This window comes from Odontesthes bonariensis, chromosome 15, assembly GCF_027942865.1.
Source record: "Odontesthes bonariensis isolate fOdoBon6 chromosome 15, fOdoBon6.hap1, whole genome shotgun sequence".
Taxonomy (NCBI): Eukaryota; Metazoa; Chordata; class Actinopteri; order Atheriniformes; family Atherinopsidae; genus Odontesthes; species Odontesthes bonariensis.
Window position 1 is genome coordinate 37,659,181 of NC_134520.1, and position 19,763 is coordinate 37,678,943.

At 44.9% G+C, this 19,763-nt stretch overlaps 1 protein-coding gene across 4 annotated transcripts in view; it reads left to right on the forward strand.

Annotated features, from left to right (window-relative positions):
• The window catches only part of patj (PATJ crumbs cell polarity complex component), a 251,504-nt gene that overhangs the window by 184,711 nt on the left and 47,030 nt on the right, over positions 1-19,763 (forward strand). For all 4 annotated transcript variants that reach the window (XM_075486127.1, XM_075486126.1, XM_075486129.1 and 1 more), the window contains one exon: positions 1,971-2,039. In XM_075486127.1, coding sequence (XP_075342242.1) covers positions 1,971-2,039 — 69 coding nt within the window. The remainder of the gene's footprint in view (positions 1-1,970; positions 2,040-19,763) is intronic.

Here is a 19,763-nt window from a genome sequence, read left to right on the forward strand (position 1 = left end):
GGGTCTACCGGGCCTAAACCTCACTATTTTAGGACCGTGCATTTTTTTTGTTCTGAACGTCAGAAACTCGGAGCTGAACCTGGATGTCCGAACCTCCATCCATCCATTATCTTCCGCTGGTCCGGGGGTCGGGTCGCGGGGGCAGCAGCCTAAGCAGAGAGACCCAGACGTCCCTGTCCCCGGCCACCTCCTCCAGCTCTTCTGGGGGGACCCCGAGGCGTTCCAAGGCCAGCCGAGAAACATAGTCTCTCCAACGTGTCCTGGGTCTTCCCCGGGGCCTCCTCCCAGTGGGACGGGCCCGGAACACCTCACCGGGGAGGCGTCCAGGAGGCATCCTAACCAGATGCCCCAGGAGGCATCCTAACCAAATGCCCCAGGAGGCATCCTAACCAGATGCCCCAGGAGGCATCCTAATCAGATGCCCGAGCCACCTCATCTGACTCCTCTGGATGCGGAGGAGCAGCGGTTCTACTCCGAGCCCCTCCCGGATGACCGAGCTTCTCACCCTATCTCTAAGGGAGAGCCCAGACACCCTGCGGAGGAAACTCATTTCGGCCGCTTGTATTCGCGATCTCATTCTTTCGGTCACTACCCACAGCTCTTGACCACAGGTGAGGGTAGGATCTCGTTCCTTCGGTCCCTACCCACAGCTCTTGACCACAGGTGAGGGTAGGATCTCGTTCTTTCGGTCCCTACCCACAGCTCGTGACCATAGGTGAGGGTAGGATCTCGTTCCTGCGGTCCCTACCCACAGCTCGTGACCACAGGTGAGGGTAGGATCTCGTTCCTTCGGTCCCTACCCACAGCTCGTGACCACAGGTGAGGGTAGGATCTCGTTCCTGCGGTCCCTACCCACAGCTCGTGACCACAGGTGAGGGTAGGATCTCGTTCCTTCGGTCACTACCCACAGCTCGTGACCACAGGTGAGGGTAGGATCTCGTTCCTTCGGTCACTACCCACAGCTCGTGACCACAGGTGAGGGTAGGATCTCGTTCCTTCGGTCCCTACCCACAGCTCGTGACCATAGGTGAGGGTAGGATCTCGTTCCTTCGGTCCCTACCCACAGCTCGTGACCACAGGTGAGGGTAGGATCTCGTTCCTTCGGTCACTACCCACAGCTCGTGACCATAAGTGAGGGTAGGATCTCGTTCCTTCGGTCCCTACCCACAGCTCGTGACCATAGGTGAGGGTAGGATCTCGTTCCTTCGGTCCCTACCCACAGCTCGTGACCATAGGTGAGGGTAGGATCTCGTTCCTTCGGTCACTACCCACAGCTCGTGACCATAGGTGAGGGTAGGATCTCGTTCTTTCGGTCACTACCCACAGCTCGTGACCATAGGTGAGGGTAGGATCTCGTTCTTTCGGTCACTACCCACAGCTCGTGACCATAAGTGAGGGTAGGATCTCGTTCTTTCGGTCACTACCCACAGCTCGTGACCATAGGTGAGGGTAGGATCTCGTTCCTTCGGTCACTACCCACAGCTCGTGACCATAGGTGAGGATAGGAACATAGATTGACCGGTAAATCGAGAGCTTCGCCTTCTGGCTCAGCTCCTTCTTCACCACGATGGGCCGGTGCAGAGCCCGCATCACTGCAGACGCCGCACCGATCCGTCTGTCAATCTCCTGCTCCATTCGTCCCTCACTCGTGAACAAGACCCCGAGATACTTGAACTCCTCCACTTGGGGAAGGATCTCATTCCCGACCCGGAGAGGGCATTCCACCCTTTTCCGGCCGAAGACCATGGTCTCGGATTTGGATGTGGGATGTCTGAACTTTACAGTTTTAGGTTTTAGTTCTGCCTGGAGCTCTGTACCTTATGATGAGGTCCAAACCATCTGCAGTGGATCCAAACACAGCCCAGACATGGTCTGGGTTGCTGCTCCTGTTGGAGGCTTGGGATCTGAGTATTTTAGAGCCTCACCTGTAGCAGCGGTTGGTTGAAATCAACTCTGCTTCCTGTCTGTAGGTGGAGGCTCCGGGAACAAGGACAGAGGAGAGCATTCAGGAGTTCCTCAACATCTCAGCTGGACCAAAGGTAAGAGTTTCTCTGATGATCAGTGGCTGTGTTCGTAGACTCTAACCCCTAGTGCCAAGTAAAGGGGGTGCCTAAACCTAAATTAAGCTGGAAATAAAAAAACAAAAAGCAGCAACAGAAGAAGAACGAACAGAAGCACAAACAACATGAAAGGGGAAACACACTGGGCCTGAGGAAGACGAAAAATACGTCGAAACGTTGCAGCAAAAAACAAAACCTAAATAATTTTTATTTGAAACCAATTATAGGAAAGTAAGGGAATGTCGAAAGTATAAATATCTTACCTATGTTATCCGAAATTATTTTTTATAGGGGCACTGTAGCGAAAGGCAGGGTGTGAGAGTGCACTTCAGACCCTACTCTACCTAACCCTAACTCTAACCCTTAACCCTAACCCTACCCTAACTCTACCCTAACCTTAACCCTAACCCTAACCCTACCCTAACTCTACCCTAACCTTAACCCTAACCTTAACCTTAACCCTAACCCTTACCCTTACCCTAACCTAACCCTAACCTTAACCTTAACCCTAACCCTTACCCTTACCCTAACCTTAACCCTACCCTAACTCTACCCTAACCTTAACCCTAACCTAACCCTATCCTAACCCTTACCCTTACCCTAACCTAACCCTAACCTTAACCTTAACCCTAACCCTTACCCTTACCCTAACCTTAACCCTAACCCCTAACCCTACCCTTACCCTAACCTTAACCCTAACCTAACCCTATCCTAACCCTTACTCTTACCCTGTCTTGTGATGTGACCTGAACATAAACCCAGTTTTACAGCTGCAGGTAACAGAGTAGCTCCTGAGTTTCTGTCTCTTTAGAAATGTTAATCAAAGCGCTGCAGACTAATTGGACCATTAAGATGTTCTCCTCCTTCTCATTATTCACTGCTCCCTCCATCTCTGTTCATCTTCCAAATTGAAACCTCTCGTCTGCCTCTCTTTTAATCTCTGGACTCTCCTCTCATTTCTCTTGGCTCTGCTTTATTGCTCTGGATACCAGCTGAGCAGCGCTGCCAAGGCCGGAGAGAGAAATGAGGCCCTGTAAATAAATATGTAGAGCATGGCAGGGATGAAGAGCGATGGAAGCGGGGCTCAGACCGGATTTATCAGGGTGGGCTTTATTCTGCTGTCACACACACAAACTGATGAATGATGGAGTACATGATGCAACAGTTTACAGCATGTGGCTGCTGTTCTCTGTGGTTTTATCTGCTTGGCTCACAGAAAGCTTCCAGTCTGACAGGATTCTGAGTCCTCAGCCCAGAACCGGTGCTTTAGCTTCCTGTCTGACAGGATTCTGAGTCCTCAGCCCAGAACCGGTGCTTTAGCTTCCTGTCTGACAGGATTCTGAGTCCTCAGCTCAGAACCGGTGCTTTAGCTTCCTGTCTGACAGGATTCTGAGTCCTCAGCCCAGAACCGGTGCTTTAGCTTCCTGTCTGACAGGATTCTGAGTCCTCAGCTCAGAACCGGTGCTTTAGCTTCCTGTCAGACTGGTTTTAATCAGCCTGTTGATCTCTTTTCTTGATCGCTTTTCTTATCTAAAAGCATCCCACTTTCACTCTGTCATAGAAACACTTTGGATGTATTTTCATTTTTCTGTAACACCGCAGATTTATTTGGACCAGGAAACCAGGAAGTTCCCTGATGTAACTTCATTCCTCTGGGTTTGTTTTTTAAAGCCAACGTTAAGAACCGAAACATCAGAAGCTTCATTTCAGCTGTTTGTCATTTGTTCTCAGCACAGAGTCACATCACTGTTCCATCAGCGGTTTCAGGAGGTTTGTCTCAGAGTTTTGTGTTTTCCAAACTGCGACTGCTGATATTAGAACCTGAAACCTTCATAAACTGAGCTTAGATCCATGTTGAAGGCGTTCTGGTTCTGAACATTGCAGTTGTAGTTGGTCTGGTTGGTGGGGGGGTTTGGATCGAGAGCCTCAAAACGTTGGTGTTGATCTGGAACCAGCAAGTTGTAAAGCTGGTCCAGTGTCTGTACCAGGAGGACGGGCTCTGGTTCTGCAGGAAGTTGAAGTTCTGTTGCCCCGGGCCCGCTCATTAAAAGGTGTTTTTGCCCTGAAACCTGTGAGTGCACCTGTGGCAGCCGGCCTCTGCTCAGCGGCAGCCGGCCCCTGCTCAGCGGCAGCCGGTCTCTGCTCAGCGGCAGCCGGCCGCTGCTCAGCGGCAGCCGGCCCCTGCTCAGCGGCAGCCGGCCTCTGCTCAGCGGCAGCCGGTCTCTGCTCAGCGGCAGCCGGCCTCTGCTCAGCGGCAGCCGGTCTCTGCTCAGCGGCAGCTGGCCCCTGCTCAGCGGCAGCCGGCCTCTGCTCAGCGGCAGCCGGCCTCTGCTCAGCGGGAGCCGGCCCCTGCTCAGCGGCAGCCGGCCCCTGCTCAGCGGCAGCCGGCCCCTGCTCAGCGGCAGCCGGCCTCTGCTCAGCGGGAGCCGGCCCCTGCTCAGCGGCAGTCGGCCTCTGCTCAGCGGCAGCCGGCCTCTGCTCAGCCGCCAGCCGGTCTCTGCTCAGCCGGCAGCCGGTCTCTGCTCAGCGGCAGCCGGCCTCTGCTCAGCGGCAGCCGGCCTCTGCTCAGCCGGCCCCTGCTCAGCGGCAGCCGGTCTCTGCTCAGCGGCAGCCGGCCTCTGCTCAGCGGCAGCCGGCCTCTGCTCAGCGGCAGCCGGTCTCTGCTCAGCGGCAGCCGGCCTCTGCTCAGCCGGTCTCTGCTCAGCGGCAGCCGGTCTCTGCTCAGCGGCAGCCGGCCTCTGCTCAGCGGCAGCCGGTCTCTGCTCAGCGGCAGCCGGCCTCTGCTCAGCGGCAGCCGGCCTCTGCTCAGCGGCAGCCGGCCTCTGCTCAGCGGCAGCCGGCCTCTGCTCAGCCGGCCCCTGCTCAGCGGCAGCCGGTCTCTGCTCAGCGGCAGCCGGCCTCTGCTCAGCGGCAGCCGGCCTCTGCTCAGCGGCAGCCGGTCTCTGCTCAGCGGCAGCCGGCCTCTGCTCAGCCGGTCTCTGCTCAGCGGCAGCCGGTCTCTGCTCAGCGGCAGCCGGTCTCTGCTCAGCGGCAGCCGGTCTCTGCTCAGCGGCAGCCGGCCTCTGCTCAGCGGCAGCCGGCCTCTGCTCAGCCGGCCCCTGCTCAGCGGCAGCCGGCCTCTGCTCAGCCGGCCCCTGCTCAGCCGGCCCCTGCTCAGCGGCAGCCGGCCTCTGCTCAGCGGCAGCCGGCCTCTGCTCAGCGGCAGCCGGCCCCTGCTCAGCGGCAGCCGGCCTCTGCTCAGCGGCAGCCGGCCTCTGCTCAGCCGGTCTCTGCTCAGCGGCAGCCGGTCTCTGCTCAGCGGCAGCCGGTCTCTGCTCAGCGGCAGCCGGCCTCTGCTCAGCGGCAGCCGGCCTCTGCTCAGCGGCAGCCGGCCTCTGCTCAGCCGGCCCCTGCTCAGCGGCAGCCGGCCTCTGCTCAGCCGGCCCCTGCTCAGCCGGCCCCTGCTCAGCGGCAGCCGGCCTCTGCTCAGCGGCAGCCGGCCCCTGCTCAGCGGCAGCCGGCCTCTGCTCAGCGGCAGCCGGCCTCTGCTCAGCGGCAGCCGGCCCCTGCTCAGCGGCAGCCGGCCTCTGCTCAGCGGCAGCCGGCCTCTGCTCAGCCGGCCTCTGCTCAGCGGCAGCCGGTCTCTGCTCAGCGGCAGCCGGTCTCTGCTCAGCGGCAGCCGGCCTCTGCTCAGCGGCAGCCGGCCCCTGCTCAGCGGCAGCCGGCCTCTGCTCAGCCGGCCTCTGCTCAGCGGCAGCCGGTCTCTGCTCAGCGGCAGCCGGTCTCTGCTCAGCGGCAGCCGGTCTCTGCTCAGCGGCAGCCGGCCTCTGCTCAGCCGGCCCCTGCTCAGCGGCAGCCGGTCTCTGCTCAGCGGCAGCCGGTCTCTGCTCAGCGGCAGCCGGCCTCTGCTCAGCGGCAGCCGGTCTCTGCTCAGCGGCAGCCGGTCTCTGCTCAGCGGCAGCCGGTCTCTGCTCAGCGGCAGTATTCAGACTGAGAGCCGGCCTCTGTGCTGATAAACCTCCTCCTCTCTCCTTCTCTTTCTCCTCCTCATTTCTCCTCCTCTCTCCTCCATCTTTCTCCTCCATCTCTCCTCTCCCCCTCCTCCATCTCTCCCTTCTCCTCCCCCTCTCTCTCCTCTCCCCCTCCTCCATCTCTCCCTCCTCCTCCCCCTCTCTTTCCTCTCCTCTCTCCTTTCTCTCCTCTCCCCCCCTCCTCCTCTCTCCTCCTCTCCCCCTCTCTCTCCCCCTCCATCCCTCCTCCTCCCCCTGTTCTCTCATCTTCTCCTCCCTTTCACCTTCCTCCCTCCCTGCTGACTCAGCTGATGGCTGAATGGTATAAAGTGCTCCATCAGCTCAACCTGCAGCATCTCTAAGTGAGGCTGGGGGGGGGGGGATACGGGGGGGATGTGAGGACACCGGTCCTCCGGCTCGGTGCTGCAGTACCTGCTCTGTTTCTGTTTTACTGTTTTACTGCAGAACTGCTGTCAGCTTGTTGCTCTGAGTCTCTGAGTCTCTGAGTCTCTGAGTCTGACAGCCGGGGACATCGCTGCTGGAAGATGAGAGAAAACTGAGGATCCGTTAGTTTTTGATTGGTTTTAAGGATCTTGGGACTTTTATAGATTAAAAATGGAAGTTTCCACTCCGTTGTTTAAAACAGAGAGGATTCAATTTAATTCATTTTTATTTATATAGCGCCAAATACAACAAATATCATCTCAAGGTACTTAGATAATAAAGTCCAATTCAAGCCAATTGGAATTCAATTAATTGTAATCATAATTATTCATAAAATAATCCAATTCGTTCATATAGAGCCAAATCAAAAACAATTTCCTAGCTCAGGAAACCAACAGATTGCACTTTGGCCACGCCCACTCTGTTGTTTAAAACAGAGAATGGCCACGCCCACTCCGTTGTTTAAAACAGAGAATGGCCACGCCCACTCCGTTGTTTAAAACAGAGAATGGCCACGCCCACTCCGTTGTTTAAAACAGAGGATGGCCACGCCCACTCCGTTGTTTAAAACACAGAGGATGGCCACGCCCACTCCGTTGTTTAAAACAGAGAGGATGGCCACGCCCACTCCGTTGTTTAAAACAGAGGATGGCCACGCCCACTCCGTTGTTTAAAACAGAGAGGATGGCCACGCCCACTCCGTTGTTTAAAACAGAGAGGATGGCCACGCCCACTCCGTTGTTTAAAACAGAGCTCATTATGAGCTGAGGCTGAGCTTTTCTGGAAGCTTCTGGAAGCTTTAATTTCTCATGAGATGGTTAAACTTTCTGCTTTTATTCCAGATGCTTCATGTTGTTTGGGTGCTCCTGAGGTCTGAAGCCTTCGCTTTGGTTCCAATGAGCAGAAACTAACCTGTAGCTGTTCTGATCGTCACTTTTAAAGCGCGTAGGTTACTCACCTCTGGGTTCTGTTCTCCTCTGGGTTCACCTCTGGGTTCTGTTCACCTCTGGGTTCTGTTCTCCTCTGGGTTCTGTTCTCCTCTGGGTTCTGTTCACCTCTGGGTTCTGCTCACCTCTGGGTTCTGTTCACCTCTGGGTTCTGTTCTCCTCTGGGTTCTGTTCACCTCTGGGTTCTGCTCACCTCTGGGTTCTGTTCACCTCTGGGTTCTGTTCACCTCTGGGTTCTGTTCACCTCTGAGTTCTGTTCACCTCTGGGTTCTCCTCTGGGTTCTGTTCACCTCTGGGTTCTGTTCTCCTCTGGGTTCTGCTCACCTCTGGGTTCTGCTCACCTCTGGGTTCTGTTCTCCTCTGGGTTCTGTTCACCTCTGGGTTCTGCTCACCTCTGGGTTCTGTTCTCCTCTGGGTTCTGCTCACCTCTGGGTTCTGTTCTCCTCTGGGTTCTGTTCACCTCTGGGTTCTGCTCACCTCTGGGTTCTGTTCTCCTCTGGGTTCTGCTCACCTCTGGGTTCTGCTCACCTCTGGGTTCTGTTCTCCTCTGGGTTCTGTTCACCTCTGGGTTCTGCTCACCTCTGGGTTCTCCTCTGGGTTCTGTTCACCTCTGGGTTCTCCTTTGGGTTCTGTTCACCTCTGGGTTCTCCTCTGGGTTCTGCTCACCTCTGGGTTCTGTTCTCCTCTGGGTTCTGTTCACCTCTGGGTTCTGCTCACCTCTGGGTTCTGTTCACCTCTGGGTTCTGTTCACCTCTGAGTTCTGTTCACCTCTGGGTTCTCCTCTGGGTTCTGTTCACCTCTGGGTTCTGTTCTCCTCTGGGTTCTGCTCACCTCTGGGTTCTGCTCACCTCTGGGTTCTGTTCTCCTCTGGGTTCTGTTCACCTCTGGGTTCTGCTCACCTCTGGGTTCTGTTCTCCTCTGGGTTCTGCTCACCTCTGGGTTCTGTTCTCCTCTGGGTTCTGTTCACCTCTGGGTTCTGCTCACCTCTGGGTTCTGTTCTCCTCTGGGTTCTGCTCACCTCTGGGTTCTGCTCACCTCTGGGTTCTGTTCTCCTCTGGGTTCTGTTCACCTCTGGGTTCTGCTCACCTCTGGGTTCTCCTCTGGGTTCTGTTCACCTCTGGGTTCTCCTTTGGGTTCTGTTCACCTCTGGGTTCTCCTCTGGGTTCTGCTCACCTCTGGGTTCTCCTCTGGGTTCTGCTCACCTCTGGGTTCTGTTCAGAGTTCTGTTCACCTCTGAGTTCTGTTCACCTCTGAGTTCTGTTCACCTCTGAGTTCTGTTCACCTCTGGGTTCTGTTCACCTCTGAGTTCACCTCTGGGTTCTGTTCACCTCTGGGTTCTGTTCACCTCTGAGTTCACCTCTGGGTTCTGTTCAGAGTTCTGTTCACCTCTGAGTTCTGTTCACCTCTGAGTTCTGTTCACCTCTGGGTTCTGTTCACCTCTGAGTTCTGTTCACCTCTGGGTTCTGTTCACCTCTGAGTTCTGTTCACCTCTGGGTTCTGTTCACCTCTGAGTTCTCCTCTGAGTTCTGTTCACCTCTGGGTTCTGCTCAGAGTTCTGTTTACCTCTGGGTTCTGTTCACCTCTGGGTTCTGCTCAGAGTTCTGTTTACCTCTGGGTTCTGTTCAGCTCTGGGTTCTGTTCAGAGTTCTGTTCACCTCTGGGTTCTGTTCACCTCTGAGTTCTGTTCACCTCTGGGTTCTGTTCAGAGTTCTGTTCACCTCTGGGTTCTCCTCTGGGTTCTGTTCACCTCTGGGTTCTGTTCAGAGTTCTGTTCACCTCTGGGTTCTGTTCACCTCTGGGTTCTCCTCTGGGTTCTGTTCAGAGTTCTGTTCACCTCTGGGTTCTGTTCAGAGTTCTGTTCACCTCTGAGTTCTGTTCACCTCTGGGTTCTGTTCTGAGTTCTGCTCACCTCTGGGTTCTGTTCTCCTCTGGGTTCTGTTCAGAGTTCTGTTCACCTCTGGGTTCTGTTCAGAGTTCTGTTCACCTCTGGGTTCTGTTCAGAGTTCTGTTCACCTCTGGGTTCTGTTCACCTCTGGGTTCTGTTCAGAGTTCTTTTCACCTCTGAGTTCTGTTCACCTCTGGGTTCTGTTCAGAGTTCTGTTCACCTCTGAGTTCTGTTCACCTCTGGGTTCTGTTCAGAGCTCTGTTCACCTCTGAGTTCTGTTCACCTCTGGGTTCTGTTCAGAGCTCTGTTCACCTCTGGGTTCTGTTCACCTCTGGGTTCTGTTCAGAGCTCTGTTCACCTCTGGGTTCTGTTCACCTCTGGGTTCTGTTCAGAGCTCTGTTCACCTCTGGGTTCTGTTCACCTCTGGGTTCTGTTCAGAGCTCTGTTCACCTCTGAGTTCTGTTCACCTCTGGGTTCTGTTCAGAGTTCTGTTCACCTCTGGGTTCTGTTCACCTCTGGGTTCTGCTCAGAGTTCTGTTCACCTCTAGGTTCTGTTCAGAGTTCTGTTCACCTCTGGGTTCTGCTCACCTCTGGGTTCTGCTCACCTCTGGGTTCTGTTCACCTCTGGGTTCTGCTCACCTCTGGGTTCTGTTCAGAGATCTGTTCACCTCTGAGTTCACCTCTGGGTTCTGTTCAGAGTTCTGTTTACCTCTGGGTTCTGTTCACCTCTGGGTTCTGTTCAGAGCTCTGTTTACCTCTGGGTTCTGCTCACCTCTGGGTTCTGCTCACCTCTGGGTTCTGTTCAGAGATCTGTTCACCTCTGAGTTCACCTCTGGGTTCTGTTCAGAGTTCTGTTTACCTCTGGGTTCTGTTCACCTCTGGGTTCTGTTCACCTCTGGGTTCTGTTCAGAGCTCTGTTTACCTCTGGGTTCTGCTCACCTCTGAGTTCTGCTCTGGGTTCTGTTCACCTCTGGGTTCTGTTCAGAGCTCTGTTCACCTCTGGGTTCTGTTCAGAGCTCTGTTCACCTCTGAGTTCTGTTCACCTCTGGGTTCTGCTCTGGGTTCTGTTCACCTCTGGGTTCTGTTCAGAGCTCTGTTCACCTCTGGGTTCTGTTCAGAGCTCTGTTCACCTCTGGGTTCTGTTCAGAGCTCTGTTCACCTCTGGGTTCTCCTCTGGGTTCTGCTCACCTCTGGGTTCTCCTCTGGGTTCTGCTCACCTCTGGGTTCTGTTCAGAGTTCTGCTCACCTCTGGGTTCTCCTCTGGGTTCTGCTCACCTCTGGGTTCTGTTCAGAGTTCTTTTCACCTCTGGGTTCTCCTCTGGGTTCTGCTCACACTGACTCCTTTGTGCTGCCTTTTTATTTCCTCTTTTATGCGCAGCCCATTTGGCTGAAGAGCCTCTTTCACAGCCCACGGGTCTCTGATGGCTGCTCATAAAGACCGCCGGGTCGGCGCCGTCACTTTGCCGCAGAATCGTTCCGTCACGCCGGCCCGCTGACCAGAGAAGCAGCTCGTTACGCGGCCACACCTCGTTAACTTTTAGAGGTCACGTGTGGAAGTTCCACTTAGCTGGGATGTGTTTGTGCAGGTGAAGACAACACTGTACCGCAGTCCTGGATATCTGGGAATATTATATCATAACTGGGAATATTAGAGATATTATATCATAACTGGGAATATCTGATATTAAATCATATTTGGGATATCTGGGAATATTATATCATAACTGGGAATATTAGAGATATTATATCATAACTGGGAATATCTGATATTAAATCATATTTGGTAAATCTGGGAATATTATATCATAACTGGGAATATTTTAGATATTCTGGGAATATTATATCATAACTGGCAATATCTGATATTAAATCATATTTGGTATATCTGGGAATATTATATCATAACTGGGAATATTAGAGATATTACATATTTGGAAATATTTGGGATATTATATCATATCTGGGAATATTTGGGATATTATATCATAACTGGGAATATTAGAGATATTACATATTTGGAAATATTTGGGATATTATATCATATTTGGAAATATTTGGGATATTATATCATATCTGGGAATAATTGGGATGTCATATTTGGGATATTTTATCATAACTGGGAATATTTGGGATATTATATCCTAACTGGGAATATTTGGGATACAATATCATAACTGGGAATATTTGGGATATGTCATATTTGGGATATTGTATCATATCTGGGAATATTTGGGATATTGTCATATTTGGGATATTATATCATAACTGGGAATATTTGAGATGTCATATTTGGGATATTGTATCATATCTGGGAATATTTGGGATATTGTCATATTTGGGATATTATATAACTGGGAATATTTGGGATATTACATAATATCTGGGAATATTTGGGATATTATATCATAACTGGGAATATTTGGGATATTACATAATATCTGGGAATATTTGGGATATTACATAATATCTGGGAATATTTGGGATATTATATCATAACTGGGAATAATTGGGATGTCATATTTGGGATATTATATCATATCTAGGAATATTTGGGATATTATCATATCTGGGAATATTTGGGATATTGTCATATTTAGGTTATTATATCATAACTGGGAATATTTGGGATATTATATCATATCTTGGATATTATATCATAACTGGGAATATTTGGGATATTCTATCATATCTTGGATATTATATCATAACTGGGAATATTTGGGATATTATATCATATCTTGGATATTATATCATAACTGGGAATATTTGGGATATTATATCATATCTTGGATATGATATCATAACTGGGAATATTTGGGATATGTCATATTTAGGATATTATATCATATCTTGGATATTATATCATAACTGGGAATATTTGGGACATTCTATCATAACTGGGAATATTTGGGATATTGTCATATTTGGGATATTATATCATAACTGGGAATATTTGGGATATGTCATATTTGGACATATTATATCATAACTGGGAATATTTGGGATATGTCATATTTGGGATATGTCATATTTGGGATATTATATCATAACTGGGAATATTTGGGACATTCTATCATAACTGGGAATATTTGGGATATGTCATATTTGGGATATTATATCATAACTGGGAATATTTGGGATATGTCATATTTGGGATGTTATATCATAACTGGGAATATTTGGGATATGTCATATTTGGGATATTATATCATCCATCCATCCATCCATTATCTATACCGCTGAATCCGTCGATCGGGTCGCGGGCGGGCTGGAGCCTATCCCAGCAGTCAATGGGCGAGAGGCGGGGTACACCCTGGACAGGCCGATATTATATCATAACTGGGATTATTTGAGATATTACATATTTGGAAATATTTGGGATGTTATCATAACTGGGAATATTTGGGATACAATATCATAGCTGGGAATATTTGGGATATGTCATATTTGGGATATTATATCATATCTTGGATATTATATCATAACTGGGAATATTTGGGACATTCTATCATAACTGGGAATATTTGGGATATGTCATATTTGGAATATTATATCTTAACTGGGAATATTTGGGATATGTCATATTTGGGATATTATATCATAACTGGGAATATTTGGGATATGTCATATTTGGGATATTATATCATATCTTGGATATTATATCATAACTGGGAATATTTGGGACATTCTATCATAACTGGGAATATTTGGGATATGTCATATTTGGGATATTATATCATAACTGGGAATATTTGGGATATGTTATATTTGGGATATTATATCATAACTGGGACTATTTGGGATATGTCATATTTGGGATATTGTATCATATCTGGGAATATTTGGGATATTGTCATATTTGGGATATTATATCATATCTGGGAATAATTGGGATGTTATCATAACTGGGAATATTTGGGATATTATATCATAACTGGGAATATTTTGGATATTACATAATATCTGGGAATAATTGGGGATATTATATCATAACTGGGAATATTTGGGATATTGTCATATTTGGGATACAATATCATAACTGGGAATATTTGGGATATGTCATATTTGGGATACAATATCATAACTGGGAATATTTGGGATATGTCATATTTGGGATATTATATCATAACTGGGAATATTTTGGATATTACATAATATCTGGGAATAATTGGGGATATTATATCATAACTGGGAATATTTGGGATATTGTCATATTTGGGATACAATATCATAACTGGGAATATTTGGGATATGTCATATTTGGGATATTATATCATAACTCAGAATATTTGGGATATGTCATATCTGGGAATATTTGGGATATTATATCATAACTTGGAATATTTGGGATATTATATAACTGGGAATATTTGAGATTACATAATATCTAGGATATTGTGTCATATTTGGGGTATTATATCATATCTGGGAATATTTGGGATATTGTCATATTTGGGATACAATATCATAACTGGGAATATTTGGGATATGTCATATTTGGGATATTATATCATAACTGGGAATATTTTGGATATTACATAATATCTGGGAATAATTGGGGATATTATATCATAACTGGGAATATTTGGGATATTGTCATATTTGGGATACAATATCATAACTGGGAATATTTGGGATATGTCATATTTGGGATATTATATCATAACTCAGAATATTTGGGATATGTCATATCTGGGAATATTTGGGATATTATATCATAACTTGGAATATTTGGGATATTATATAACTGGGAATATTTGAGATTACATAATATCTAGGATATTGTGTCATATTTGGGGTATTATATCATATCTGGGAATATTTGGGATATTATGTCATATTTGGGATACTATATATCATAACTGGGATTATTTGGGATACAATATCATAAATAGGATTATTTGGGATATTATATCATATCTGGGAATATATGGGATATTGTATCATAACTGGGAATATTTAAGATATTACATAATATCTGGGAATATATGGGATATTGTATCATAACTGGGAATATTTAAGATATTACATAATATCTGGGAATATTTGGGATATTATGTCATAACCGGGAATATTTGGGATATTATGTCATAACTGGGAATATTTGGGATATTATGTCATAACCGGGAATATTTGGGATATTATGTCATAACTGGGAATATTTGAGAAATTACATTATATCTGGGAATATTTGGGATATTATATATTAACTGTGAATATTTTAGATGTCATATTTGGGGTATTTTATCATAACTGGGAATATTTGAGATATTACATATCTGGGAATATTTGGGATATTATGTTATATCTGGGCATATTAGGGATATTATGTCATATTTGGGATATTATATCATAACTGGGAATATTTGGGATATTGTCATATTTGGGATATTATGTCATATTGTATCGTAACTGGGAATGTTTGAGATATGTCATATTTGGGATATATCATATCTGGGAATATTTGGGATATTACATATTTGGGATATTATATCATAACTGGGAATATTTGAGATGTCATATTTGGGGTATTATATCTGGGAATATTTTGGATATTATGTCATATTTGTGATCTATCATACCTGGGAATATCTGGGATATGATATTATAACTGGGAATATTTGGGATATTGTCATATTTGGGATATCATATAATAACTGGGAATATTTGGGATATTGTCATATTTGGGATATCATATCATAACTGGGAATATTTGGGATATTGTCATATTTGGGATACGATATCATAACTGGGAATATTTGGGATATATCATAACTCGGAATATTTGGGATATGTCATATCTGGGAATATTTGGGATATTATATCATAACTGGGAATATTTGGGATATTATATAACTGGGAATATTTGAGATTACATAATATCTGGGATATAATGTCATATTTTTGGGTATTATATCATATCTGGGAATATTTGGGATATTATGTCATATTTGGGATACTATATATCATAACTGGGATTATTTGGGATACAATATCATAAATGGGAATATTTGGGATATATCATATCTGGGAATATTTGGGATATTGTATCATAACTGAATATTTAAGATATTACATAATATCTGGGAATATTTGTGATATTATGTCATAACTGGGAATATTTGGGATATTATATCATAACTGGGAATATTTGAGATATTACATATCTGGGAATATTTGGGATATTATGTCATAACCGGGAATATTTGCGATATTATATCATAACTTGGAATATTTGAGAAATTACATTATATCTGGGAATATTTGGGATATTATATATTAACTGTGAATATTTGAGATGTCATATTTGGGGTATTTTATCATAACTGTGAATATTTGAGATATTACATATCTGGGAATATTTGGGATATTATGTCATAACCGGGAATATTTGCGATATTATATCATAACTGGGAATATTTTAGACATTATGTTATATCTGGGCATATTAGGGATATTATGTCATATTTGGGATATTATATCATAACTGGGAATATTTGGGATATTGTCATATTTGGGATATTATGTCATATTGTATCATAACTGGGAATATTTGAGATGTCATATTTGGGGTATTATATCTGGGAATATTTTGGATATTATGTCATATTTGTGATCTATCATACCTGGGAATATTTGGGATATGATATCATAACTGGGAATATTTGGGATATTGTCATATTTGGGATATCATATCATAACTGGGAATATTTGGGATATTGTCATATTTGGGATACAATGTCATAACTGGGAATATTTGGGATATATCATAACTCGGAATATTTGGGATATGTCATATCTGGGAATATTTGGGATATTATATCATAACTGGGAATATTTGGGATATATCATAACTCGGAATATTTGGGATATGTCATATCTGGGAATATTTGGGATATTATATCATAACTGGGAATATTTGGGATATTATATAACTGGGAATATTTGAGATTACATAATATCTGGGATATTATGTCATATTTTTGGGTATTATATCATATCTGGGAATATTTGGGATATGTCATATTTGGAATACTATATATCATAACTGGGATTATTTGGGATACAATATCATAAATGGGAATATTTGGGATATATCATATCTGGGAATATTTGGGATATTGTATCATAACTATGAATATTTAAGATATTACATAATATCTGGGAGTATTTGTGATATTATGTCATAACTGGGAATATTTGGGATATTATATCATAACTGGGAATATTTGAGATATTACATATCTGGGAATATTTGGGATATTATGTCATAACCGGGAATATTTGCGATATTATATCATAACTGGGAATATTTGAGAAATTACATTATATCTGGGAATATTTGAGATATTACATATCTGGGAATATTTGGGATATTATGTCATAACCGGGAATATTTGCGATATTATATCATAACTGGGAATATTTTAGATATTATGTTATATCTGGGAATATTAGGGATATTATGTCATATTTGGGATATTATATCATAACTGGGAATATTTGGGATATTGTCATATTTGGGATATTATGTCATATTGTATCATAACTGGGAATATTTGAGATATATCATATCTGGGAATATTTGGGATATTATATCATAACTGGGAATATTTGAGATGTCATATTTGGGGTATTATATCTGGGAATATTTTGGATATTATGTCATATTTGTGATCTATCATACCTGGGAATATTTGGGATATGATATCATAACTGGGAATATTTGGGATATTGTCATATTTGGGATACGATATCATAACTGGGAATTTTTGGGATATGTCATATTTGGGATATTATATCATAAATGGGAATATTTGGGATATTACATAATATCTAGGAATATTTGGGATATGTCATATTTGGGATATTATATCATAACTGGGAATATTTGGGATATTGTCATATTTGGGATATCATATCATAACTGGGAATATTTGGGATATTGTCACATTTGGGATACGATATCATAACTGGGAATTTTTGGGATATGTCATATTTGGGATATTATATCATAAATGGGAATATTTGGGATATTACATAATATCTAGGAATATTTGGGATATGTCATATTTGGGATATTATATCATAACTGGGAATATTTGAGATGTCATATGTGGGGTATTATATCTGGGAATATTTTGGATATTATGTCATATTTGTGATCTATCATACCTGGGAATATTTGGGATATGATATCATAACTGGGAATATTTGGGATATTGTCATATTTTGGATACGATATCATAACTGGGAATATTTGGGATATGTCATATTTGGGATATTATATCATAACTCGGAATATTTGGGATATGTCATATCTGGGAATATTTGGGATATTCTATCATAACTGGGAATATTTGGGATATTGTCATATTTGGGATATTATGTCATATTGTATCATATCTGGGAATATTTGGGATATGTCATATTTGGGATATATCATATCTGGGAATATTGTATCATAACTGGGAATATTTGAGATATTATGTCATAACTGGGAATATATCATATCTCGGAATATTTCGGATATTATATAACTGGGAATATCTGGGATATTATGTCATATTTGGTATATTGTATTATATCTGTGAATATTTGGGATATTATATCATATTTGGGATATTATGTCATAATCGAGAATATTTGAGATATTATATCATATTTGGGATATTATATCATATCTGGGACGTTAATTGCTTGTCGCTCAGAGCAGAAACAGCTGATGAGAAACGTCTTTTTCTTTTTTTTTTAAGTATTTTTTTGGGCTTTTTATGCCTTTGATGTTAGGACAGTTGGAGAGAGACAGGAAGCAGGGGGCAGAGAGAGGGGAAAGACACGCAGCACAGGCCCGCTCGGTGCGGGAGCCGAACCGGGGCCAGCTGCAGCGAGGACTGTAGCCTCTGTACATGGAGCGGCTGCTTAACCCACTACGCCACCGACCACCCCGAGAAACGTCTTTTTAACCAGAATCAGATTGTTTTCGTTCATCCTGCTGAGCATCAAATCTCCTGATAAAACCTCCTCGGAGGATAAACTCACAGAACCAGACCCGAACCCTTTCCTCACGCCGCCACCTGATGGCGGTTGGGTTGGGGTTGCAGGTGAACTTTAGACAGGTGAACATCTGATGGACTTTAGCAGTAAACTCCAGCTCACATGAGAGGGATTCACAGCGAGGCTCTGCGGCCGGCGACTCGTCATCATGTCCTCATCATCTAATGGCCGAGATATTAAACGGCCGCGTCTTTAAATCTTCTGAATATGAGGCCAGGCAGTCACAGCCAACACGCATCAGTCTGCAGAGGATGCTGTTAGCGTGATGAGCTCTGCCGCCGCCGCCGTCTGCTCCTCACCTCCATTACACGGCCGTGATGGGCCGGCTTCCCGGGCCCGAATTAAAAGAAGGGGAGCAGAGTCCTTGGCGGGTGGAAATTAGCCTAAGTGTTGTCATTAATATTTCCCGGTGCGGGCTAATGTCTGCATCATAATGTTAAGAACAGGATATCCCCTCAGTATCTGCTGAAGAGGCTCTTTGGGGAGTTGGAGGAAACCTTTATGTGTCCAGAGATGAAGGCTAATGTTCAAAGTTTTAGATTTACTGAGCTGCAGTTTCTCACTTCAGTTTCTCCCCTGAGGAGAGCGGCCAATGGCCGGCAGAAGGCCGGCGCCTCCTCCGGCGCCATCAACCGATGGAGCGAGACGCCAGATCAACGTTTCATTATATATCATAACTGGCAATATCTGATATTAAATCATATTTGATATATCATATCTGGGAATATTTGGGACATTATATCATATCTGGGAATATTATATCATAACTGGGAATATCTGAGATATTACATAGAAAATACAAAACTCAGAGCTGAGATGATTCTTCTGGTTTTATTCTTGGTCTTTGCGGTGTCACATGTTCCCCTGATCCAGCATCGGGCAGCATTTCTGCTCGGGTTCACCACATGGATTCAGTTTTAGAACCTCAGAACGAAGCATTTACATAATTTCTGATGAACTGCAGAGGATGATGAAGCTGAGGGATCCGGAGGTTTGAGGGAACACGTTTAATGAACAAAGGATGAAGCTCATTACAGACGGTAATCAGGAAACCCTTTAACCAACAGATGGTGTCTTTCTCCAAGTTGACCACAAGGTGGGAGTAACAGCTCCACAGTCATTTTATCAGGCTTTATATTTTATTAGGTTATTTAACAGGGATATAAAATTAATAGAATATCAAATTCAAACATAAAATTCTAACTATTTCAGCAAACTGAGTAATAAATTAAGAAAAATAGCTCATACAAGCATCATTCAGGTAGGAAACGATGCAGGGAAGAGAAAATCCGAAAAGAGGTGCAGATACTTTTATAATCATCTCATATTCATGGTTATAAACACATTCAGTCATGAACTCAGCTCAGTAAAAGTTGGTTTA